Below are 25550 nucleotides of genomic sequence, written 5' to 3'. Positions count from 1 at the left end.
GAAGAAAGGGATGGATAGTGGCCCCCAGGATTGGAAGGTTCAGGGTTGTGCAGCGATGAAGAATACCGCCCGCCGTGGAGTTTAATCAGCATAGCGCTAGACCCAAAGCCCAGCAGTCTAGAAAAGCTGGGTTTGGATTCTCCCCCTCTTTGAAGAGTTCTCAGGAAGTTTGGGGGGAAGGGCGAGTAGCAATCTCCTGTCCTACCAGGCACTGGGCTCGGGAGGGTGGGAAGGGACTGCAGCAGCAGCAGCAGCAGCAGCAGCAGCAGGTCTCAGTGCTGTCACAGTCCTGCCCTCGGGCGGACTCTGGGAGCTCCAGGCAGGTTTGCGGCGCGCGGGTGAAGGACCGCAGGCAGAGCGCGGGCAAGCATGGGCGGACTGGTCCTCCTCAACGCGCTAGTCACCAGACTGCTGTTCGTGCTGCACTCGCTGGTCGGGGTCTGGCGAGTGACCCTGGTGAAGAAGGAGCCGCGGTACTGGCTGCTTGCGCTGCTCAACCTCTTGCTCTTCCTGGAGACTGTGCTCACCCTCAAGTTCAAGCGCGGCAGAGGCTACAAATGGTGAGAGTGCCCCGGGAAGGGGAAAGGGGAAGAGGAGAGGGGATCACTCCCTGCGGTACTTGCAGCAGTCCTTCTCCCTGCAGCCCGCGGTTTCTTTACACGAATTCGGACCCCCTTTGTCCTCTCTGGGAGCTTGGAAGGCGAGCGAGATCCCTGTGCGTCTCTTGGGTCCCAGGGCAACCCTGAGAAAACCAGAGCGCTGGGCGCAGCCAGGTGTCACCCAGTACCAGGTTTGGTAACTTGAAAGATGAGAAAAAAGGAAGGGAAGAGATTGTCTACTTAGCAGAAAGTGTCCCCAGATAGGAAAGTCTAGGGGCAAGGTGGTTGCCATGTGCCAGGTTTTCTGAATTTGGGGGTGGGAGTGCGCCATAGTTACTCTGCGTGCGCTCAGGTGTGGGGGTGCCTTTTGCTGGGCACCGCGATCTTTGCAAGGGCTGTGCGTGCTGGAATCTTGGGATGAAGAGAAGCTCCCTTACCTCACATCTCTGGTTTCTGCTGCTTAGCTTCTTTCCAGTCCCGGTGCGCCTGTGGTTTCAACCCATTTCCCTTCCTTTCAACCCCACGCCTCCCAAGCTCTCTGGCCAGGAACCAGCTTCAGGTGTCTGTCTGGGTTTGGTGGCGGCTTCTGAGCTTGGTTAATGGTCAGCCTGGCACGCGTTGTGTGGGATGTTGGTGGAGGAACCAGCAGATAGTGGTTCAGTCTTAACCTCAATGTGCAAGAACTTGGGTTCTGCTTGTTGCTGTATTTCCTCCCCAGGCAGTAGAAGTGAGAAAAAGATTCTCTTGTCATTTACAGAGTACTCCTTATTCCCTGTCCATCCTTACACTCCAGCACATTTTCATTCCAAACCTCAAGTTAGGCCTCTTTTAAAAACAGCAAAGCTGTGTTTTCACATGTATTGATATTTTAAAGAATACCTAATGCTACAAGAAAGGAGAAAATAGTATTAACCAATGTAAGAATTAGATACACTCTGGTGTTACAGTTAGCCTCGTATTCAGGGGCCAAAAAAAAAAAAAGGTCCTGCAAATTTATGTATTAAGACACAAAAGGATTTCACGAGAGGCCATAGAAGAAAGTGTGTTGCCTTTGAAAATAATGTAAACATTGCTTAAATTTCCTGTTGTTGAAAAAATTTGTAGAACTGTCAATGCTCACATATTCAAGGGCAATGCTAATTTAATACAATGAGGTCTGGAAAGTTACTACTAGCCTCCTCCCCATGAACAATTTATTAAGCATGACACATTCGAGGTACTTTCCACTGTGTCTTTTGGAAACCTCAAAGAAAAATTGTATCAGCTTCATAGTTAAAGACACAAAGGGGAGAAAAGTGATTGTTCACTCAATGTGTCATATAACATTGATTTAGTTTTTACTGCATAACTGTAATACACTAGGGTAGAAAAATATCTTTCATAACCAGAGGATGAAGTCTGAGGCTGAAAAATGTTCCCTGCAAAGTAGTCCTCTCCCCAACCTGTCAGAACTTCTGTGACAAACGTCAACCTCAGAAGATGGAGCCAGCTCAGCAGAACCTGAAGTAACCTCCTTCCTCTGCAAAAGTAGATCAGATCCATTCCAGTTATGCAGAAATAATGTAGCTATCAGGCAACATGCAACTTACCACCAAGTAAGGAAAAATGATTGGGGCAAAAATGGGTGATTGTCAATGAGTCTGTTTAATAGGAAACTGGGAATATCCTAAGGCTTAGAATGTGGGCTTCAAAATCAGCCAGATAATGGGGAAAAATATGGGCATTCTTACTTACTTGCTGTGAGATCTTGAACAGGTTGCTTAGTGTCTCTGGGCTTCAGTTTTTGATCTGCAAATACTTATTTTGTGGACTGTTGAAGAATGATGTGAAATAGTATATATTAATGGTCATTGAATAAAAGCTCAATGGTTTTCTCTAGATCCTAAAATTTTCTTTTATTTCTTCTTATTAAAATACTCCTATCAATTAGACACATTTTATGTCTGCACAGGTCAAACAACTGCTTCAAGGAAAAGCCAATAAACCATTGCTTCAGAGTGAAAAAGTAGAAAAAAATCTTTTGTTTCAAAATAATACACCCATAATATGCATTGTAGATTGCAACACTAATTAAAGAAAAATCTCACTGTTTCACTATTTCAGCTAATATTTGAAAATCAGCAAAGAGAAAAGTTAATAGATTTGGTATATTATACAATTTGAAAATTTTTTCAATCATACTATGTCAAATGTTTCTTTATAAGTGGTCTTAATGGAAATGTGAGGCATAATGCTTTGTTCAACCAAACACTTTGGTAATGCTTTGATCTTACCAAATACAACTGGGTTTGCAAATATGGCCATTTGTGCAGTAGTCAAATTCTAAACTATTCTGTCATACATTTGAGGGGAAAAGAAACAACCAGTAGATGGGCTGCTGAAATTATCCTTGAAATAACATGATAAAACAAGGGATTTCATCTGGGGCATATTTCATTTCTAGGTTGAAGTTATCTGAGGCATAATTTTTTGAAGTTTTTGAATGTTACGAATGATTTTCTTTCTTCAGAAAATGTAAGCTGATGGAATCAGATAAAGAAAAAGCAAACATTATAATAATATCTATATTACCTCTACATAGGAAAACACTTATATATAAGTCTGTATATAAATATAGATAGATAAATGCATACAACTTTTGGCCCATGGGCTTATATTTTGTAATATAACATGTAGAATAAAAAGTATCCCTATGTAAAGACATCAACAAAAATCAACTTCCATCATATTAGTGAGAAATAAAGCTGACAACCACTTGGCTATTCATCAAAAGAATCACTGGAAAATTATGATATATTGATAGTATAGAAAAATTTTACTAATATTAAAAATAATAAGCTAGATTTTAACCATTGTCCTAGAGGGATAGCCATACTACATTGTCAGGAGACCAAAGGAACAGTGTTATGTATGTTATAGATCTCTTTAAAAAAATGGACTTAAAAGAGAATTGCCCTTTGTATCAATTGGAAGCACTCTGTCTACAAGTCAAAGAAGAGGAAGAAGTAAAAGAAGCAGAAGCAGCAGCAAACAAGGAGGAGGAGGAGAAAGAGAGGAAGAGGAGATGGCATTAGCTGCCCTTCCATGTTTAAAATGATTACAATAGAATAAAACAGAATAGAGAATAACACCTGCATAGTTTATGAAAATATGTACACATATAGGATGAGAAAAACACTTTTTCTTGAAAATCAGATCTATGAATTTCCTTCAGACTATTCTGGAATACTTTAAATATTGTTCTTTCTATTAAAATTTACACCTGGACTTCCTCAAAAAGCAAATCTATAGAAACCATGGCACCTGACACAGCTCTAATACAGGGAACTATGAACTAAATTTCCTGAAACATAGCAAGCAAGTTGCACATGTCCAAGGAATGTTTCTTTAACTATCCTTTGGAAAGAGAAAATGGAACTAGAGTTGCTGAGCTCAGCTGTCCAGGGACAAGCAACATTTCATCAACACTATTAACTTGCCACTTGAAGAAGTTTAACATACTGAAATCCTATAGGATTGAGAGGGTAAACCAATGACACAACCCTTATTAAATCCAGTAAATAATGTTAGCAGATTTTGCTCTCTTCTCACATAGTTTTATTTCACCTGCATATTCATTTATATTTCTATAAGATTGAAATTAGTATCATGTAGCTTAGTTTTTTCCTTGATTTTATTTTCAGTTGTCTGGGCAACACTCCAATGGATTTGTGAATTGTTATTTAGGTAAACTCAAATACAAGATAATATTTCAGTTGCATTCCAGCCAATAGTGATAAAATATTCCTTGGGAGATAGAAAAGCTACCAAGATTGTGACAAGTTTGAAGCCTGATCATTTCAACAAGAAGTACTGAGAACAAGTAGAAATCTAAGTTGAATTTGCTGGCAAAAGTACAGAAGTTTAATTTTCTTCACATGATTTTAAGAATGCAAGGAAAATACAATTTTTGAGTTAATCATTAACAACTCATCTATTTGGTCACCTTTCTTTCTCTTTCCTTTTTACTTTGTTAGATTCAATAAGACAGACAACTATTTGTTGAGTTGCTTAAGAAGCAAACACGATAACTATGCTAGCCATTGTGCAACCAGGCAGAAGAAAGAGAAAGCAAACACATATGAAATTTTAAAATAAATAAAAGGTAGCATTTTAATTAAGTGCTTCAGTATGAAGGAATAAGAATAATTAAGAATCATTTATTATGTTCTAGGGTCTTCTCAGGGTCACACACAGATTATTCCATTGATCTTGACAATAGCTGCAATTATTTTCTATTTCTTTGTTTCTTCCCATTTTCCAATGAGGAAACTGATCCATAGTACTGTTACATAGTTTCACCCAGGATCACATGGTTTGTAACCGAGAGAGAGAGAGAGAGAGAGAGAGAGAGAGAGAGAGAGAGAGAGAGAGAGAGAGAGAGAGAAGAAGATTCCATGCTCTCAGTCTTGCTCATTGCACTCCTTAAGAATCTAGAGGAGAAAGGCAGTGATGTGGAGCTCTGATGGAGGAGATAGAACTCTATAGAATCTGAGCTGTAGCAGGAAAAATCTGTGAGATCACAGATAAGTGCAAAGATCACATATACAGGGGGCATCATGAGGAGGTGAGTGCTGTGAACCTCAAGGAGATTGGAGGGTCCCAGTCTCCTTGGAGGAGGAACAAAGCTTTATCACTCATCATTCAGTTACAATGCATGGATGCCTGCCTGCTACATGAGGTAGGTATTGTTTGAGGATGGAGAATATGGGAGCAAATAAAAAAGTCAAATTCTACCCTTAAGAAACTCTTATTCTAACCAAGGGATTGAGAAAATAACCAACAAATTAAATAATAAATAAATGAGCTGAAAGATGATAATATGCAAGTATACAAATGAGTGATCAAATCTATGAACACTTAAATGGAGTGGATTATAGAGTGAGGGAATGTGCTGGGCAAAGGTTTCAGTGTGAGAGGTTGACTGGGGAGGTGATATTTAGCTGAGGGCATAGAAATGAGAAGGAGGCAGGCACGGGAAGAGTGTTCCAGGGAGAAGAGAAAAGGCACAAAGAGGGATAATCTTCATGTGCCTTAAGACCTTTCTGACATAGCCCCAAACGACTGATAAGTATGGAGTTTCTTTTCTGCCTGCCCTGTCTCTTCTCCTTTTTGTATCCCTTTACTCCACATGAGAAATTCCTCCTAGTTTTTTTTTAAGCTTTATCATATCACATTTTAAAAACCGTGTGTTAGAAATTCCTTACAACTGAAAATGGGATAGACACATTAGGAAGCAGAAGGAATTCTATAATAAATCGATCTCAAATTCAAACCAATTTTATTTAAAAACTCAGTGAGATCTGTTTCAATTATTCAACTGCATTTGGAAAGTTCAACAGTGGGAAAAAATCCTAGACTTGACAAATAATCAAGTTTTGAGCAATGCAGAATTTTGTATGATATAATTCTGTAGAATTTGATAGTATATACTTCCCTCTATCAAAATGTTTATACAAATACCAGAGAGGAAGTTGAGAAGTAAGCATACTGGCCTTCTTCCATCTCTCACTGCTCTTTTTGGACCTCAGAGAGGATGAAGTTGAGTGATTTTGAAGGAGATCCTGTGACTTCCATATGGCCATCTTGAGCACTGGAAGGTCTCTCAGAAGATAGGCCATTTCTCTTCCTGTTCATACTTCTTGTCCAGACTTCCTGAAATCTCTCCTTAGTTTTTAGTTATTTAATAACACTTTCTACTGTGCATTGGGTTTATCACCCCTGTCTTTAATGTCTATCTGGACTCATAACTTTATCTTCTATGTTTGTAAGCAAATGTCATTTGTATGCTGAGCTTAAGCTCAGTGCAACTGTTATTAGCAAATGATTATCTTTTGAGTAATTCAAGTCATAGTTGAGGAAGAAGTCTTCTTAAATTTTCTCTGTGACTGACTTTTAAGGAGAAATCAATATTTTTTCTTTTATTTCACAATGGACTTGGACCAATGTAATAATTATGCATGCATTTTGAATGGGTACCTCCAAGAAACAGAACCATTGGTTGCTGATCATGCTTTCTTTATCCATGAGTATATGGAGCTGAGACCTTTAGAACTGAAAATCAATTTTTTTTTCTTCACTGGGAAAAAAACCAAGTGCAAATTAGTGTGTGTAGCTCAAATATATCCCTACTTTTAGGATCAGGAACTAGAGAAAAGGTCAGTTAGAGATGAATCAACTTAGAATGTAACACATTTATACATGGAAGCAATGCTTGGAATCTCCCTGTATAGCTATCCTTATCTCGACTGGCAAAAATGCTTTGTCTTTCTTACTATTGTTTATGCTCTCTCTTCAACAAAATTAAAGATAAGGGCAGAACAGATTCTGCCTGAAAGCAAGGGGGAGCAGGAGGTAGGGGGTAGGGAAAAAAAATGGCCCAAACAATGTATGTACATATGAATAAATGAGAAACATAAATAAATAAATAAATAAACATATCCCTACTTTTAAATTTCATGCATTTCCTTCATGGCAGTCACATTATTTTGCATATAGTGTAAGGACAAATGTGGATTGGTTAATATTTTTTTCAACAGTAGGAAATTTACATTTATGTCAAGGTTATTCGCCCATGTATATGTTTCACACTACCCTGGAAGTTCCTAGGAAGTACTGGTATCAGGAGAGTTAAGCCTCAGGTATATAAATCATTTGATTAAAGGAAAACAGTGCTGATTTTCTTTAAAATAATGTTAGTGCATTTACCACAAAATACATATTTTTTCAAAGTTACATTGAGAGAATACTAGGGAAGTAAGGAATGTTAATACAAATTCTTGTATGGGCATTGATTTTGTTACTTTCCTCTAAATATAAACCTACTACCCATAGTTGTTTAAGGAAGGAGGTTATATATTATTTTTGATTTGTCCATTTGATCTTGAAGGGATAGATAATACACAGTTGCCTTAAAGTTGTGCACTTATTAGAATAGAGATTATTAATAATTAAAAAAAAGAGAGATTCTCTAACATAAGAGCTGGTGCCAACCCTGGTTGGGTTCTGTAGTATTCCTTTGTTTTCTTGTTTCCTGTCACACACAATGAGCTAGTTCACCTAGAATGGCCTCCTAAAACATGGGTTGCACCATTCTCTGACAGGTGACCAATGATAGTGATGAGGATAATGATGCAGGGTATGTGATGGTGAAAATGATAATGGAGATGGCAACAATTATCAATTTTTGAGCACTGATGATACTCCAAGTCTGTTCTACGTTTATTAACACAAGTAATCCTCACAATGACCCATTTTATTACCATTTTAGGATGAATGTACTCATGTAAATGAGAGTGAAATCACTTAAGTCACAAAGTCAATCTCAAGTGTCTGATGAGCACTCAGATTTATTGAGCCAAGAATTTACCCTGGGTCCTCACTTCCTTTGATCTTCACAGTAGCCCTGGTGGTGCTATTATTGCTCCTACTTGCAGATGGAAAAGCCAAGGTTTGGAGGCTTGGAGGGTTTCCCTTCTCGGGATTGAAACTTTGGTAATCCTGTGTGGAGTCCTCCACTGACTTTATCACCCTAGTTGTTGTGATCTGCATTCAATAATCAAATTGAGCTTTGCTTACAGATAGTAAGCAAATTGCATAGTTTTTAGGGTGAAGTATTTTCTCTAGTAGACAAAGAGTCAAGAGTTTTTTTTCCTTCCCCAAAATTGGGTAGGTAAATTCCTGGTGACCTGTTTATAGAAGACTAATATTACTTTACTTACAACATAATGTAGAAAAGATCACACTAAATACATGGCTCAGAAACATTCCCATTCAAATAGATGTCCTTGTAAAAATCAAAATGCATAATAAAAGAAAAAAAATGAAGGGAAAACTCTAGACCATCTTTACTATGGGTCCTGAAGTAGAGAAACAACCTCTCTATGGAACGGAATAAATAATATTGTCTTTATATGAAATGAAATAAAATAACACATTACATAAATAAGGTCCATAATGCAGTTTTTATTCTCTAAGAGCACTAAAATTTTTTTTAAAATTTTTATTTTATTCATATGTGCATGCAATGTTTGGGTCATTTCTCCCCCCTTCCCCCACCCCTTCCCTTACCCCTCCCACCTCCTCCTTCTCCCCTCACCCCCTCACTACCCCACAGAAACTATTTTGACCTTATCTCTAATTTTGTTGTAGAGAGAGTATAAGCAATAATAGGAAGGAACAAGGGTTTTTGCTGGTTGAGATAAGGATAGCTATACAGGGAGTTGACTCGCATTGATTTCCTGTGCATGTGTGTTACCTTCTAAGTTAATTCTTCTTGAACTAACCTTTTCCCTAGTTCCTGGTCCCCCTCTCCTATTGGCCTCAGTTGCCCCAAAGTATCTGCTTTAGTTTCTCTGTGTTGAGGGCAACATATGCCATCAGTTTCTTAGGTGTCTTACCTAAACTCATATCTCCCTTATGTGCTCTCGCCTCATCATGTGATCAAAGCCCAATCCCCTTGTTGTGTTTGTCCTTGATCTAATGTCCACATATGAGGGAGAACATACGATTTTTGGTCTTTTGGGGCAGGCTAACCTCAGTCAGAATGATGTTCTCCAATTCCATCCATTTACCAGCGAATGATAACATTTCATTCTTCTTCATGGCTGCATAAAATTCCATTGTGTATAAATACCACATTTTCTTGATCCATTCGTCAGTAGTGGGGCATCTTGGCTGTTTCCATAACTTGGCTATTGTGAATAGGGCTGCAGTAAACATGGGTGTGCAGGTGCCTCTGGAGTAACAGTCTTTTGGGTATATCCCCAAGAGTGGTATTGCTGGATCAAATGGTAGATCGATGTTTAGCTTTTTAAGTAGCCTCCAAATTTTTTTCCAGAGTGGCTATACTAATTTACATTCCCACCAACAGTGTAAGAGGGTTCTTTTTTTCCCACATTCTCGCCAACACCTGTTGTTAGTGGTGTTGCTAATGATGCCTCTTCTAATGGGGGTGAGGTGGAATCTTAGTGTGGTTTTAATTTGCATTTCCTTTATTGCCTAGAGATTGAGAGCACTAAAATTCTTATAATTCTTTAAGCAGCAACTAAAGTTCATTTATTCATTAAACAAACATTTATTACATCAGATGCTGTGATGGTGCTCTTGAAAGTTGCATAAAATATATGCAACTATGTGAGAACAGTACATAACAACATTCTGGGAACCTAATAATTTTCCACAAATTAGTTGAAGAGTGCAGAAAGGCTGCAGAGTAAAGATAAAAACAGCAAGGTTGGCTGTTAGACCAGGAAGATGTCTGAGGTAAGCAATTATGCACTGGCCTTTGAAGTAGCTGGTGGTGTTCACGAGGGAAGAGAAGAGACAGGTTGTTCAGGTTGAAGAAATATGATGGTGGTACTTAGGGTTTCGGTTGGAACCCATTCATTTAGGAAGATGTGATTTTCTTTGCCTCAGAAATATTTTCTGAGAAAAACAGTAAAAAGATCTTAAAATTGATTCATATTTTTCCCTGAAACTAGTTAAGTAGAGAAGTGAAATACTGACATTCAAATGTGAGCTGTTTAATTATAATCAACACTGCACTTGCTTCAGACATATCATCAGACAATGTTAGGGTAAGTGAGCTATGTAGAGTACTAATTTTCCTTTCAGTTTATATTTCATAATTTAGCAGTATGTTTTTATTTTAAAAATTGGCAGCAATAAACAATGAAAATTATAATAAAAAATCCTAATATTCACCTTCAGGTGTATGTCCCCTTTACAAAACCTAAATTTTGGCACTCCTCGAGAGGTTTAGAAGTACAAAGAATAATTCTTTGGATGTTTCCAAACCTCCTGAAATTCTTCTTTGTCTCTTCCATTATTATTTGTCTATTCTCCCATAAGATCACTAGGAAACCAACTATCATCTGATCTTAGTAGTCATTAAAACATACCCAGTCTACATCCAAATTTACATTTCTGGCAGGGGCGGTTCCCATGAGCTTATGGGCATTTAGTTATGGCATCCTTTGCCAGGTGCACACAAAGAACTCCAGGAGCAGAGGTGGCAGGGAAGGACATGCTAGTTGAGCAAATAAATGGGTGGTAGCTGGGGTCCAGCCGGTGACTTCTCAGGCACTCAGCAGTTGTGCTGTGTGTTCTGCAAAAGCAGTGGGTTCATTTTGAAGATTCCAGAAAGTTAGGTGAAATACTGAGGCTGTAGTACTATCCACCACATTCTCCCTGCACAGGAACTGAAAGCCATCACTGAGCAGCTTGGATAGAAACCACATACATTTAAATCTACTTAGTGAATTACTATACAGGTAAGGAGGACAGGAAGTCCTTAAATTGTTAGGGGCTAAGGGATCACACAAGGGTACCTTAACTTAGATTCTTGATTTCCATGAAAAAAAAATTCTAGAAACTTTACAAAGGCTGCTTAAAGTGGTTTAGCATGAGATTTTGAACCTTGGATCTAGGATTTTTTTAAGGTCACTCTGATTTGTGCAACAGAAAATACTGAGAAATGAAGTACAAATAAAATCTCTATTCAGATCAAACTAATTTTTGAACATTATTTTTGCTTCACTGAAGTATTATGTTTTCAGATTTACTTACATGATTGGAACCCAGAAAGAGAAAACCTAACAGCATAGTGGGCGATATTATGCTTATTTTTTCCTTCTATATGCTTACTTGTAATGTGATATGTGTCTAAAAAGGAATGGGTATTACTTTTTCAGTAAGAAAAGAGCAGTAATTGTCATATTTAAAGGAGGAAAATGGAATTCTAATTCTAGACTAATGGTGAGTTGAAGTAAATAAAATACATTGCAGTGCTAAATTGCTAAATGTCATGACATAATCATTTTGTGAAAAGTGTTACAATTTGTTGAAATGACAACCTTGTATGATAAATAATATTTTATTTTATTTTTAGATGAAATGAAATAAAAAAGCACTAAGTATAGCTTTTAAAGAGCTCAGAATACTGTTAAGCATGGAGCAAGACCCAAATACATACTTGATTAATAACACAAAACAAATGAATTTTTAATAAATAAATAAATAAATGCATAAACAAAGAAAAATACTTTTGAGTTATTGCTTCTGCTTCTGCATTTTGGAGAGAATTGGTAGGTAGGCTAACGGTTGTGAAATTATAAAATGAAACTAATGTGGAAAGTATTTTTTAGGAAGGTTTTAATTTAGAAAAAGTAATTTGTCATTAAAGTATTAACACTGGGCAACTCTGGGATTTAGATGAATAGCAGTAACTGGAACTGTAATAAATCTGATTCTCTCAAGGCAATTAGCTCATTGGTAATATGGTACTATCAGTTTTACAAACATTTCCCACTGTTATGTGTCTTAATATGTATCAGTTTCTATTAGTGCAATGTATTGTATTTTTTATAAACTAGTATCCAGAAACATGATTTAATTTATTTCTGAGTTGATCATATCCTTCTCTGGAATTTTTTAAATAAGTGCTCAACATCTACTTTTTCCTGATGCTATCAAGGCAACTATAGAAGTGAAATTATTTTGCAATTCCTAAAAAGGGGCATGCAATTTGATTAATTACACAGTCAAATGTGGAACAGACTTGGTTTGTTAATTTTTAGAATTTGTACCTTCTTTGGTTCTAAAAGTGAATTCCATTGATAATCATGTTCACAAAGTGTGAAAGAAAAGCTAATCTAAACTTGAGAGACAAGGAATTTTTTGGAAGGAGTACCACATGGTTACTATGAACTCAGAGACGGAGGTAATCAGGCAAAATCAGGGGACAGAAATATTTCTAAAGAGAAATAAGAAGGCCTAAGTTAGGGAGGCATTTAGCTTTTTCCCCAAAATTGGAAGAACATTATTATCTGAGCATGGCGAGGAAGAATGGCCAGCAACACAACCCACAAAGTAGGCAGGACCTTGACTCTGCAGCATCATGAAGGTAACAATGGGCAAGAGGCCCATGCAAACTGTAGCTGTGTGACAACACTTAACAATGTGAATGTCAAGTTAGATACAAGTTTTCCCAAGCAGTACAAACAACTCCTTTGATTCAAGCAATCTTAAATAGGTTTAGTTGTGATAATCATGGTTTTAAAATGAAATTGATTATGTTATTTGAAGAAATGGTCTTCTGAAGTACTATACAGGATCATCTTTAATCATAGTTACTGAATATATAACCATGAGTAAATTTGGAGAGCTGAAACTAGGAAAGGCAGTGACTACAATGTCAGTCACAGGGCACATATTGTCTCATTTAGTTCTCATAACCACCCTCTGAAGAAGGTATTCTTTTCCTTTGTTTTACTGATGAGTCTCAGGGAAAGCAGTGAATTTCAAAGCTGAGTGAAAGGAAAAGGCAGGGATCAAAGGAGGATCCCCTAAGTTTGTAATATTTTCACTGAATCACATTTCAGTGTAATAATTCTGTAGGGTCACCAGAACATACTTGATACTGGACTTCCTAAAATAAATGGTCCTTCTAGATGTTAGTGAGGCATATTAGAGGGACCCACTTCTCCCTGGAGCAGTAGGGTTGGAGATAAGCATTATTAGAACACTTTTAAATACTGTTCAATCACTGCTAATGTTAATGACAGCTCTTTATTGTAAACACACCTTTTTATTGTTTATTTTTCCTTTAACTAAGCTAAGATGTTGAGGTTCAGTGCAATTTGACTCTCCAATTGACAGCTGTTAGACCTTTACAATGGGGAGAACTATCAGCCAATCAGCTTCTTTACTGGCAATCAGTCAGACTGTCCTAATGGCTGCCCGGATGTTTTAGATACATATCCCAGCAGCTGTAGAGGACCACTATAACCACAGCTAAAGACAAATTTTAGACAGCCTGAACCAGCCTTGTTATGTAGCATGTTAAGCAAGACAAACCTGATGAACTCTAGATGACCCTGTAGCCATTTTCACTCAGAGTAGTGGACTTCCCTGGTGGCCAGCAGAAGGCCTGTGATTGGTTCAAAAGCCATCTTTAATTTGCCTGAGAAACAGTGTTCTGATTGTTATTAAAAATGGTCTTTCATATGCACGAAGGTCTGCCCTGATTGGTGCAAACCTCTTGCCACATTCCCTTTCTGACTATATAAGCAGACTGTTCTGCTCACTTTTAGAACCAGTCACTACGTGCTGCTCCCTGTTATTACAACATTAGGCCCAATCAAAGGTTTCTCCCCACTGGTCTTTTCTTGCCTACTTTTGATCTCTATCATTAGTAGAACAGACTTAGCTGATAACATGAAGAGACAGTGAAAGCAGTGATGAGAGGGCAGCTGAAGACTTCTAGAGAGTGGTCAGAGCAGAAACAAAAGAGGTGGCAGAGGCAGCCAATGGTGGTAGAAGTGGAGAGGAGGTGAAAAGAGGACAGAGAGACAAAGCTAAAGAAATATAGAAGACTGTGAAGAGCCAGGGAAGAGAAACTATAGACCCTGGATGTTGAAAGAGTTCCAGAGAGCTAACAAGCCTTAAGAACCAAGGATGTCAGACACCCTAGGCCCAAAAGGTGAAACACTATTCCCTGTCAAGGGCTTGGACAAGCCCTAGGCCTGAGAGTTCCAGCACCAAAGGCTTATTAAAGACCTGTAACACTAGCAGGCTGTCACACTCTGTTGCTGTAAGCCAAGGATTGCAATATCTGTCAAGTATGGAGGTCACTGATGATTAAGGCCCAAAGTAGTTGCCTCCAATCTGAGTGCATCTAAAACCTAGAGTGTAATTGATCTTTTTTTATTACTTTATTTATGTTTTTGTTATTGTGCAGGGTGGGGATACATTGTAGCATTTACAAATGTTCTTTACAATATATTAAATATATCGCACTTCTTTTTGTCTTCATTATTTGGGTCATTTCTCCCCCCTGCTTCCCGCCCTCTCCCGTCCCCCTCCAACCTCCTCACTTCCAGGCAGAAACTGTTCTGCCCTTTTCTCCAATTTTGTTGAAGAGAAGACATAAGCAAGAATAAGGAAGACAAGTGTTTTTGCTAGCTGAGTTAAGGATAGCTATACAGAGAGAGTCCTAGCATTGCTCTCATGCACAAATGTGTTACAAACCAAGTTGATTCATCTCTACCTGACCTTTTCACTAGTTCCTGATCCCCTTCCCATATTGACCTCTGTTGCTTTAAGGTTTCTGTATTAGCTCCTCTGGAGTGGGGACATCAAATGCTTTCATGTTTTGGGTTTTCTGTCTAACCCCATACCTCCCATATATGTTCTCCCCTGTCATGTGACCCAAGTCCAACAACATTGTTGCATTTTCCCTAGATATAATCTGCATATGAGGGAGAACATATGATTTTTGGCTTTCTGAGTTGGCTAACATAGCTCAGAATGATGTTCTCCAGTTCCATCCATTTACTTGCAAATGATAAGATTTCATTCTTCTTCATAGCAGAGTAAAATTCCATTGTGTATAAATACTACATTTTCTTGATCCATTCATCAGTAGTGGGACATCTTGGAAAGTTTCCATAACTTGGCTATTATGAATACCACTGCAATAAACATGGGTGTGCAGGTGCCTTTGGAATAACCTGTGTCGCATTCCTTTGGGTATATCCCCAGGAGTGGGATTGCTGGACCATATGGCAGATCTATGATTAGATTTTTAAGAAACATCCATATTTTTTTCCAGATTGGTTGCACTAGCTTGCATTCCCACCAGCAGTGTATGAGGGTTCCTTTTTCCCCACATCCTCCACTGTCATGTGTCTTAATATGTATTAGTTTCTATTAGTGCAATGTATTGTATTTTTTATAAACAAGTATCCAGAAACATGATTTAATTTATTTCTGAGTTGATCATATCCTTTGTTAAATTTACTCCTGATTATTTGATTTTTTTGAGGCTTTTATAAATGGAGTTGTTTCCATGTATTCCTTCTCAGTTTGTTCATTGTTGGTGTATAGAAAAGCTAATGATTTTTGTAAGTTGATTTTGTATCCTGCCACCTTGATATACCTGTTCATGGTGTCTAAGAGTTTTTGGGTGAGTTTTTTTTGGGTCTTTAAGGTATAGGATCATATCATCTGCAAATAGGGATATTTTGACAGTTTCTTTACCTATTTGTATTCTTTTTATTCCTTCTTCTTGCCTAATTGCTCTGGCTAGAAATTCCAGTACTATGTTGAATAGGAGTGGGGATAATGGGCACCCTTGTCTTGTTCCTGCTTTTAGGGGAAATGTTTTCAGGTTTTCACTGTTAATTATGATGTTGGCTGTAGGTTTGTCATATATAGACTTTACAATGTTAAGGTACATTCCTTCTATTTCTAGTTTTCTTAGACCCTTTTATCATGAAGTGGTGGTGGATCTTGTCAAAGGTTTTTTCTCCATCTATTGAGATGATCAATTGGTTTTTGTCTTTGCTTCTATTAATGTGCTGTATTATATTTATAAATCTGCATATGTTGAACCACCCCTACATTCATGGGATGAAGCTGACTTGGTCATGGTGAATGATCTTTCTGATGTGTTCTTGGATTCGGTTTGCCATTATTTTATTGAGGATTTTTGTGTTGATATTCATTAAGGAAATTGGCCTATAGTTCTCCTTTTTTGGAGGTGTGTTTGTCTGGTTTTGGGATGATAGTAATGTTGGCTTCATAAAACGAGTTAGGCAGTGTTCCTTCCCTTTATAGTTCATGTAACAGTTTAAGAAGGATTGGTATTAGTTTTTCTTTAAACATCTGATAGAATTCAGCAGTGAATCCATCAGTTCCTGGACTTTTCCTTTTTGGGAGACTCTTAATTTCTGCCTCAATTTCATTTTGTGTTATAGATCTATTCAGGTGATTAATGTCCTCTTGGTTCAGTTTTGGATGGTCGTATGTATCTAGAAATCTGTCCATTTCTTCAAAATTTTAAAATTTATTAGAGTATAGTCTCTCAAAGTAGTCTCCCATGATTTCCTGGATTTCTGTGGTGTTTGTTGTTATCTCCCCTTTTGCATTTCTGATTTTACTCATTTGAGCTTTTTCTTTCCTCATTTTAGTCAGGTTTGCCAGGGACCTGTCAATCTTTTTTATTTTTTCAAAGAAACAGCTTTCTGCTTCATTAATTCTTTGTATGTTTTTTTTGTTTGTTTGTTTCTATTTCATTGATTTCAGCTCTTATTTTAATTATTTCTCTCCTTCTGCTTGTTTTGGGGTTTGCTTGTTCTTGTTTTTCTAGGAGTTTGAGCTGTAGTATTAGATCATTCATTTGAGATCTTTTTGTCCTTTTAATATATGCACTCATGGCTATAAACTTTCCTCTTAGGACAGCCTTTGCTTCTGGTAGGTCGTGTTTTCATTTTCATTTACTTCCAGGAATCTTTTAATTTCCTCTTTTACTTCATCAATGATCCATTGATCATTGAGTAATGCATTGTTCAGCTTCCAATTGTTTGCATGTTTTTTACTGCTGTTTTTGTTGTTGATTTCTAGTTTTAATGAATTATAGTCAGAATGCATGGGATTATTTCTATTTTCTTATATTTACTGAGGCTTGCTTTATGCTCTAAGTTGTGATCAATTTTGGAGATGGTTCCATGGGCTTCTGAGAAGAATGTATATTGTGGGGGTGTTGGATGAAATATTCTGTAGACATCAGTTAGGTCCATTTGATCTATGGTGTGATTTAGTTCTAGAATTTCTTTATTGATTTTTTTGTTTGTATGACTTATCTATTAGTGATAGGTGGGTATCTCTGACTATCACTGTGCTGGAGTTTAAATATGTTTTCAGGTCCTTCAGAGCATGTTTGATGAAATTGATGTTGGGTGCATATAGGTTGATAATTGTTATTTCCTTTTGGTGTATTTCCCCTTTCATTAGTATGGAGTGTCCTTCTTTATCCCATTTGATCAATGTAAGTTTGAAGTCTACTTTATCCGTGATAAGTATTGCTGCCCCTGCCTGTTTTCAGGGGCCATTGGCTTCACTGATCTTCTTCCAGCCTTTCACTCTCAGCCAGTGCTATTTCTGTTGATGAGATGGGTCTCCTGTAGGCAGCAGATTGTTGGATCTTCCTTTTTAATCCAGTTTGCCAGTTGATGTCTTTTGATGGAGGAGATAAGTCCATTAATGTTTACTGTTAGTATTAATAGGTATGTGGTGATCCCTGTCGTTTAGTTGTCTTTGTTGTTTAAGGGTTTGATTGTGTGCAGGTGAATCAGTGTTACTCTCCACTTTCTTGCCTTTTCTTCTCCTGTGGTTTTGTATTGACGGCCTTTCATGGTTTTGTTTGCTTTCATTTTCTGTGTGCAGAATTCCTTGGAGAATCTTCTGTAGTGGTGGCTTGGTGGTCATATACTGTTTTAGTTTCTGCTTATCATGGAAGAATTTTATTGCTCCTTCTATTTTGAATGATATTTTTGCTGGATAGAGTATCCTAGGGTGGAACTTATTTTCATTTAGTGCCTGGAAGACCTCACTCCATGCTCTTCTTGCTTCAAGGTTTCCATGGAGAAATCTGCTGTGATTTTGATGGGCTTAGCTTTGCATGTTATTTGTTTTTTCTCTCTTACAGCCTTCAATATTCTTTTTCTATTCTCTGTGCTTGTTGTTTTAATAATAATATGTTGTGGGGTAGTTCTATTTTGGTCAAATCTGTTTGGTGTCCTGGAGACTTACTGTACCTGGATGGGCATAGTTTTCTCTAGATTTGGGAAATTTTCTGTTATTATTTTGTTGAATAGATTATGTATTCCTTTTGCTTGCACCTATTCCCCTTCTTCAATGCCCATGATTCTCAGCTTTGGTCTTTTAATGGAGTCAGTGAGTTCTTGTATATTTCTTTCACAGGTCTTGAGTTGTTTGAATGATAGTTCTTTGGTTTTTACTTTAATTACCATTTCATATTCAAGTTCTGAGATTCGGTCTTCTGTTTGTTCTATTCTGCTGGAATATCCTTCCATTTTGTTTTGTATTTCTGTTTCATTCTTTTTTTCTGAGATTTTCCATGTTGTGGGTCATTTCCTCTTTAATGTTTTCAATTTTTGTTCTTCATTCATTTATCTCTCTATCTATGGTATTTTCTGTTTCATTTTGGTTTTTATTTAAGGCTCCTATGATTTCATTTGTTTGTTTTTGTGTTTTCGCATATTCTTTATTTTTGTCTCTTGGAATTTCTTGAGTGCCTCTTGTACATTTTGGTTGGCCATGTCTAGTAACATCTCCATGAAATTCTCAGTGATTACATGCAGGATTTCTTCTTTCAGGTTGTTCTTGTGGGCTTTCTTGGGTTCTTTGGCATAGTTTATCTTTGTTTTGTTGGAGTCTGGATCTGGGTATCTGTTTTCTTCATTTCCCTCTGAATTCTGTACTAATTTATACTGGAGGGGGGAGAATGGTTTCCATTCTTTTTTTGTCTTCCCCTATTTCCACTTGGTACCCTTTCTGTCCCAGGTCTATGTGTAATTTAGTGTTAGCTGAGTTACAATAGTAAAACTTACAAAACAAAGAAAGATGAAAACAAACAAACAAAAAAAGAAAACCAAAGATACCAACACAGAGAGGTGGTGGACAGATAAACAGGGAACAAAATAAACAAACACATAAAAAAATTCCAAGTTTAGGAATAATTTCAGTCTTAGTAGTTCTGGTGTTACTCCTTCAGCATCCAGTCCTGGTGTTGGTATTTAAGTAGAAGTTCTGTCTTAGTCTCACTTGTGGTTGGGGAAACTCACCAGTTTTTTCCTGTCTTTCAGCAGCTACTTAGTCAGCTCCTCCCTCAATGAGGTGTGGCTTGTCCTCAGATTTTGAAGATGAGCTCTGTAGCCCACCAGCCATCCTGCTTTGGAGTTGTGTTTTCACTGTGTTGGTTTTCCTGGGGCTTGTTTCGTTGCCTAGCCCACTTTCTTTGGGGTAAGGTCAGAGATTCATCAGCCAGCTCCCTGCTGTCAGCATGTTATGCTGGTTAGCTGATTAATTTTCAATTCTTCAATTTTGTTTGAATTTGGATGTTGCTCACTAGCTCAGGAGGTGAGCTTTGTGGATGGCCATCTGCCCTATTTCAAGCAATGGCTCATCACCTGCCCAGTGTTGGCCCATTTGCCTTTCCAGTCTTTGTTTACTGAAAGTTCGCATGGAGATCAGCTCCGTGCTCTTTCCCCTACCTCCAGTGCTCTTGGAGCACCCTGCCCCCTCTGCTGCCTGTTCCTTTTTCAGTTGCTTCTTTATTATTCAGGTTTTGTTTTTTGTGGGGCAGGGGGTCAGTCTGTCCAAGGGGGCTGTGCTGGTTTATCCTTGGGGTGGCTGTGGGAATACCATGTGCCACTTATTTGCTCACTTGTTGGTCTGTGTCTCCCAAGTGGGTTTGGAGCTGGCATCTGGTGGTATGGGAGCCCTCCTCTTTTCTCAGTGTAACATGGCATGGAGAAGCTTTGTATGGGCTGGGAGTTCAAGGTGTCAAGTTTTTGATTCTTCTTGTTGCTTTTTTTCTGCCAAGTGTGGCTCCAGCTTCTCAATAAAATTTTTGATTTATGGAGCTCACACTGTCTGCTTCTGTACTCTAGTCGCCATCTTGGATCCCTCCATAATCTATCTTTTGATCTCAGGGTTTGGAGCTATAAGCCTCTGGGTGTGCTGGTTCATCCCCTAGACCTTGGACACTCAAGAGTCCAGCACTGCTAACACTGGAAGAGCCTACCCATAATTTCCATCTGGGGAGAGTAAAAGGACCTGAACCAGCTGATTAGTAACATTAGTTACCTCCATTCCTTTCATTTTCTTAATCTATCCTTTATTCATAAACTCTAAGCATTTAAATATTTAAGTGTTTGCTTAATAAACATTAATCAAAAACTTAGTAAGACAATTATACCAGGGAAGAGAAGAGAAGTAGGAAGAGAGAAGGAATCTAAAGATACATAAGACCCAGAATCTGTCTTCAAGGAACTTGCATTAGGAAAACTAAGTCTTATGTACCCATGATTAGAAAATAGTACAGCATCAATTCCTGCCATGCCTGAATATACATGTAGGATACTGATGGACACACATGTATGAGAAGAGAATTGCCAAGAAACTTTTCATAATTTGAGAAGAATTTGGTCTGCAGCCATTTCAGATCCCCTCTCCTCAGATTAGCTAATCTGGAATAGTGTAAGGCACATTGTTTTGAGCAGGGACCCATGGCTAGTTAAAGAAGGCTGTGGATTGAGTTGAATTAATTAACTCCCAGGCCCTCAATATGATTCCTTTTTCCTACCTCCTTTCTTTTTCAAGCTGAATAAAACTAACGAGGAAGGATTGAAGTGAGAGGAACTTTCTAAAATTGTTTTGTATTTTGTGTGTGTCTGTGTGTGTGGTGCTGGGGCTTGAACTAGATCTCATGTGAAGCACTCTACCATTGAGTTACAATCCTAGCCCACATTTTTGTTGTTTTGCTTTAAATACACAGTAGGAACTACTTTGTTGTATAACTTGATAGGATGCAAAAGGGAGAGAAAAGGGGAAATGGCAATAAAAGAGATGATGTGAATAACAGATCACATGGAGTTTACATGTCCTATACTAGATAACACAGAAAATTTTGAATCTTGAGAGGTGTGTGTGATGTGTATGGTGTATATGTGTATACACAACCAGTTTCCTAGAGGAAATACATTGAAATGGGATGGTATTGTTTTCTAATTAAAGAAATAAATTTTACACATAGAAGATATTAAAGGTTATTATTTTATTTTTAACCTCTTCCAAGAGCTATTATATGTTCAGTCTATTGTTTCTCCAGATTACTATGGAATGGTGTTGTTAGGGGAGTTAATCTCAAAATTAGTCCTGAGAGAATCAACAGAGTTTTGGTCCAGCTAACATTTGGCATGTCCCACAAAAAGTTACCCATTACAACTGTCCCTTTGACCAGAATTCACTTCCTTCTCAATTTCCACAGTAAATACACTTTCCTGGTAATTCTTTTTGATATTTAAGGTCAAACAGTTAACCATTTATTTTGTAAGTGTATGCACAGCATTGGCTTTTGATATCACCCTGCAGCCCAACCATCTTCCAAGTCAGATTTTAATAATATCTTGACCCATAACCTTTTATTTCAGAATTGGTTTTGGCATGAAATCAAAGGTAAGGGAGTATCTATATTAAATATTGATTTTTTGAATCAATATTAAATATTGATTTTTTTTTCTCTTACCCCTTCTTCTTTTCTCTCCTCAGAAGTTGAAGGAAGATATTAACAAAAGGGTTAACAATCTGTTAAATATCCACCCTGAAATTTCCCTTCTCATTTTTTTTTTTTTTGCTGTTTTCATGTTTAGTAATTTTAAAACTTTCTGGAATTTATAAAAATTTCTTCCAATAGATTATTTCATCTATATTGCATCTGTAAATTTCACCAAGGACTGCATACAAACCACAGGTACAGCTCATAGACAGGAGCTGCTCCTGTTGTGGAGAGCCAATAACACTGTGTTAGGTCATGAAATTGGTATGTCATGATCCTTTGGGCAAAGACGGTGTAGTTAGGGGTGCATGTTCAGATGAAGCAGTGGTGATATCGGCGCACACAGCCAGGAGCTGGAAGCAGCCAGTGGTTCTCAAGGGTTCTCCTCCTTGTCTTTAATTTCGGAAATTCTGTCTATAGATTTAAGGATTTCAGCAACAAGATTTAATGTTTCTGCTCCTGAAACCAGCTGCTTTATGGATGTGTGTGCACTGTTCATGACCACACGGAGGTTCCGTAAGGCCACGTCAGTGTTCTGCTTCACCACTGTCAGGCTGGCACCCTGGCCCGACCACAGGGCTTCATTCTCTCGCTTGAAGTTGGAGACCTGTGCCTGGAGCAAGTTTATTTCCTGTTTGAGCTTTATGACATGATTTTCTGCCTTTACAGCGCGTTTAGTCATCAGCTCGAGGTTCTGCTCTACTTGCTGGACCACAGACTCCAGGTCATGGAAGTCACTCTCCTCCTTGATCATCTTTGCCTCCAACTTCCGCTCAAGTGTCCTCACCATTTCTGTTTGAGTTTCAGAGAAGCTCTGAACTTCATTCAGCTTTCTTCTTAGCTTAGAATTTTCATCTTTCAGTGCTTCGTAACTTATCTGCAGCGTCCGCAGGTGTCTGTCTCCCAAGGACTCTCCATGGGCCACAAAGTCCGCGTTGGGACTCTCTGCTGGAGAAGCTGGAGAGACATGTGAGTCTGTGTCATTCAGTGTCCATGGGGGCAGAGACTCGGGCCCCACCAGTTCCGAAGGGGTGGAGAAAAAGGAAAGGTATGTGCTGCAGGGCGATGTGCTGGCTGTGGCTCTGGATGAGTGAGTTTGCTCCACCACAGATGGCAGATAGGCTCCATTCCACCCATCATCCTCGTCTTCTTCCTAGTCTAGGAGGTCACCAGCCCCTGTCGGGTCTTCGAAAAATGGCTGCTGATATTCCAGGCCATACCCCACAGTCTGGGGAGTGGGGGAGTTGTGGTCCAGTCCCAGTGGGTGCCTTGAGGCTTCCTTTGGGTAAATTCTACTGTTGGTTGTGTCCTCTTTTGAAAGGCCAAGGTTCTTGGTTTTCAGGAACTCTTTAAAGGAGAATGGATTTGCTTCTTCAAGATCTTCAAGTTTGTCATCTCCAAAACATGTCTCGTGGGCTCCTGATGGACCTTGCTTAGTACATTTCCCCTTTCCATAGCCAAAATCTGTGTCTCCCACGGAAGCCAGCACCGGGCTGGGCACATAGCACATAAACGTCGGCCGAATGCTGAAGAAGTGGGGGTACAGGTCCCCGCCATGGGGGCGCTCACAGTCTACCTGGGGGAGACAAGACCAGTGCTCATAGAACGCAGGAGCTGTAAGCGACAACGATAGCGGCTTCACCGCGGGCTGCCCCGGCCCCGGCCCCCCAGCCCCGGGTCCCGGTCCCTGCCCGAGGCCCCTCACCGTCGGGAACGACGAGTCTCCGGCCGGGACAGCGGGGGCGCGTAGCCCGACATCGCCGTGCCCGGCTAGCCGGGCCACGGCCCCATGGCCCACCGCCGTCGCACGCCGCCGCTCTCATCAGTTTTAAAATTTATTTTTCTTCTGGTTTATAATAATATAGTTTGGGTAATATTTCATCTCAAAAGCACAAATATGTACTAAAAATCTTAATAAAATGCATTGGCTTATAATTTTGACTTTGAGATGCCCTATCAAGCGTGAATCCCATCTAAAACAAAACAAAATTTGAAGAAATAAATTTGGAAAGTGTATTTTTTATCTTATTTCAAATTGTTAAGGATGCATTTTCATTTCACAATGTCTCATGATAATACTAACATGATCTGCCTATTATTGAATGTCCTCCTCTGCCAGACACTGCTTCACAAAAAGCATAATAAAAAACCCCATGAGATCAATGTGACTACTATATGGTGAATGGTGTCCACCTTCAGATACATATACTGAAGAATTAACCCCAAATGTAACAGGATTTGGAGATTAATTTGGTAATTAAGGTTAAATTAATTCATAGAAGTGGGGTTTAGATAATCATTAAAACCCCCCAACTTTGCCTTTGTTTATTTTTATTCTTATTTTACAAGTTTAGCAAATATACACAAAAACCAATGGATTGTTCTCATTCCTTGTCCTTATCATATGATATTTATTTTTTGCTTTCTATCAGGATGCTATTATTTGAGCTCTCAGAAGTTCAGGTTAATGTTGAAAATGTAGGCAATCTTCCTGAAGTTGCAATGCTAATAAAAATCTAAGATTTACTATTGCTGTATTTGCTTTCCATAAAACATATTAAACACAGAATATCCAGTGTTGTGCCTGAAACTAATTGGCACTATCCCATTAAACCATGTTAAAATTAACATCTATTAATTGGATTAGAAATTCAGTGAGAATGACAGCTGCTAGTGCCTTTTACAGTTACTATGTTTCTCTACAATCCATATGGTAGAAATCACGTAATGTTTTTCTTCCTGTTGGAAATAAGCACTTAAGATAAAAAGGCTTGACTCCATGTGATCAGGATGTGTGCATTTGTTTTCCTTCTTTGTTTTTTCTCTTTCTTTCTCACTTGTTTTTGGGGGAGTAAAAGCTAAACTCTCTGTTTTTACCCCTTTCACAGGTTTTCACCAGCCATATTTTTGTACCTGATTAGCATTGTTCCATCATTATGGCTCCTTGAAATGCATCATGAGAACCAGGTACTTCCTTCTGGAAAGTAGGAAATTGGGATACTCAGCAATAAACTACTTTACCAGTGTGATCTTATTTATTTAAGAATTGTACTTTTCTAAGTGACTGGAATTATCAAGAACTGAATAAATAAGAGGCCATCTTCAAGAGGAAGTGACCTTATAAGTTGCCAAAATAAACAAAAATATCACATTCATTTTAGACTTAGGATCACATAATTAATTAATACCTTTAAAAAAAATGATATTGAACCTAAGACTCTGTCTCTTCCCTTCCCCATGACATGGGGAGAGAGGTGGAGATTTGATTTTACCCTTGTTTAATATGTTCCTGTGTTTCCTAAGGATCAGCAGACCTCAGTAATCTGCCCTTCTGTAAAATGACATGATAGGAACTACAAAAGCGAAACGAAAGCAAAACAAAAAACCTTGCCTCTGTACACTGAGGGGCTATTTAAAAATAATGGCTATGCTGGTGACTGGAGAATCCCTTTTGCAGATCTCCTCAGACATCTTAGTGTAAAAGGAATGCTATTCTGGAGCCCCAAGATTAAGGTTAAAGGAGAGCAGTTATACAACCCATCCTGGGGAAGGTGGCCTTATATATATTAGACCACAATAACATGCAAGATAAGCAGCAGCTTCCACAGTGAGTTCCTAATCACTATATAGAGATTGTTTAATGTAGTTTTTTAGTACATGGACAAGCGTAGTTAACAGGCTGTAAATTGGGTCCAGTCACTGACTGTTGTTGACTCTCTTACACAACTCTGGGAGGCCAGTTAGTAAAGTCTATCAGACTCCAGTTT

General features: G+C 38.4%; 2 protein-coding genes across 2 annotated transcripts in view; one reads left to right on the top strand and one right to left on the bottom strand.

The window, feature by feature from the left end:
* The first annotated feature begins 233 nt into the window (after window positions 1-233).
* Window positions 234-25550, top strand: part of Tmem26 (transmembrane protein 26) — a 55809-nt gene continuing 30492 nt past the window's right edge. Inside the window, exons 1-2 of the mRNA XM_074078935.1 lie at window positions 234-560; window positions 24672-24750. Of these exons, the coding sequence (XP_073935036.1) occupies window positions 370-560; window positions 24672-24750 (270 nt within the window). The 5' untranslated portion in view covers window positions 234-369. The remainder of the gene's footprint in view (window positions 561-24671; window positions 24751-25550) is intronic.
* Window positions 21863-23541, bottom strand: LOC109679573 (endosome-associated-trafficking regulator 1-like). The gene is given in 3 exon segments (XM_074078936.1): window positions 21863-23397; window positions 23489-23511; window positions 23513-23541. Coding segments are annotated over 3 exon segments (1293 nt in total). The 3' UTR covers window positions 21863-22156.

Source organism: Castor canadensis, chromosome 7 (assembly GCF_047511655.1).
Source record: "Castor canadensis chromosome 7, mCasCan1.hap1v2, whole genome shotgun sequence".
NCBI lineage: Eukaryota > Metazoa > Chordata > Mammalia > Rodentia > Castoridae > Castor > Castor canadensis.
The sequence above is the reverse complement of the archived record's forward strand: the minus strand, read 5'-3'. Positions and strand labels throughout refer to the sequence as shown.